This window comes from Alligator sinensis, unplaced genomic scaffold (genome assembly GCF_000455745.1).
Source record: "Alligator sinensis unplaced genomic scaffold, ASM45574v1 scaffold766_1, whole genome shotgun sequence".
NCBI lineage: Eukaryota > Metazoa > Chordata > Crocodylia > Alligatoridae > Alligator > Alligator sinensis.
Window position 1 is genome coordinate 1,217,826 of NW_005842390.1, and position 945 is coordinate 1,218,770.

Consider the following 945-nt stretch of genomic DNA (forward strand, 5'->3'; position numbering starts at 1 on the left):
TCCTGCTGCCAGAGGCAAGCCAGGGCCATGCTGCTAATCCCAGCTCTGGTGCCACTCAGCCCCAGGACTCACCTTCGTGGGTACTAGCCACGGGGAGCTGGGGAAGAGGCAGGGGGAGGGGGGTGCAAAGCATCCAGTGCAGCTGCAATTTGCAGCCACACTCTAAAAAAGAAAAACAGGTCCTGGGAGGAAGCATTAAATCAGAGCGCTGCGTGTGGGCTGTGCACACCGCACGGCAGGCAGCTCCGCACCCCAGACTGTGCTGTCATCCAGCCCCTTTCCCACTGAGCGGGTAGTGCTCGGACACAACCAGCATCCCCTCCCCTGCCGTACACAGCAGATGCACTTCAAGTCCAGTTTGCGGCCACTATCTCCCTGAAGGACAGGCTCAACCTGGAGCAGGGGGTCACCCTATGGCACTGGGGGTTCCCGATGCTACCAGCGTGCCCCCCCCTCAAACCAGCGCCCCCTGCTCTGCCGCAAGGTGACTGGCAAGTCCCTCCTGCGTGTCCTACCTGACAGGTATCTTCACCCGCAGGTACCGGTCCACGGCGATGGCCAGCAGCGCCAGGATGGAGCTCTGGGTGAGGATGAGGACGGGGCAGGCCACCATGAGGCAGCTGTAGAACTCGGTCTGCGGCCCCACGTCGATGATGATGGCCAGCGGGATGACCAGGGCACCCACGGCCACGTCGGCCACGGCCAGCGAGACGATGAAGCAGAAGGTGGCGTCCCGCAGAGCCTGGTTCATCTTCACCGCCCAGATCACCAGGACGTTGCCCGGCACCGACACCAGGGCGATGAGCACCTCGATGGAGATGTAGGCGGCCTGGAAGGCTGAGACGGGCTGGGCCATGGCGCTCCGGTCCTCCGCTCACCTGCGGGCGCGGCACGCAGGAGCTCACACACGTGCCAGCGGCACCCGCGCCGCCTCCCGCCCGCCCG

The 945-nt window shown here is 65.0% G+C and overlaps 1 protein-coding gene across 1 annotated transcript in view; it reads right to left on the reverse strand.

Moving 5' to 3' along the window:
• Positions 1–945, reverse strand: part of ADORA1 (adenosine A1 receptor) — a 71,691-nt gene that overhangs the window by 70,501 nt on the left and 245 nt on the right. Inside the window, exon 2 of the mRNA XM_006029646.2 lies at positions 516–878. Coding sequence (XP_006029708.1) covers positions 516–856 — 341 coding nt within the window. The 5' untranslated portion in view covers positions 857–878. The remainder of the gene's footprint in view (positions 1–515; positions 879–945) is intronic.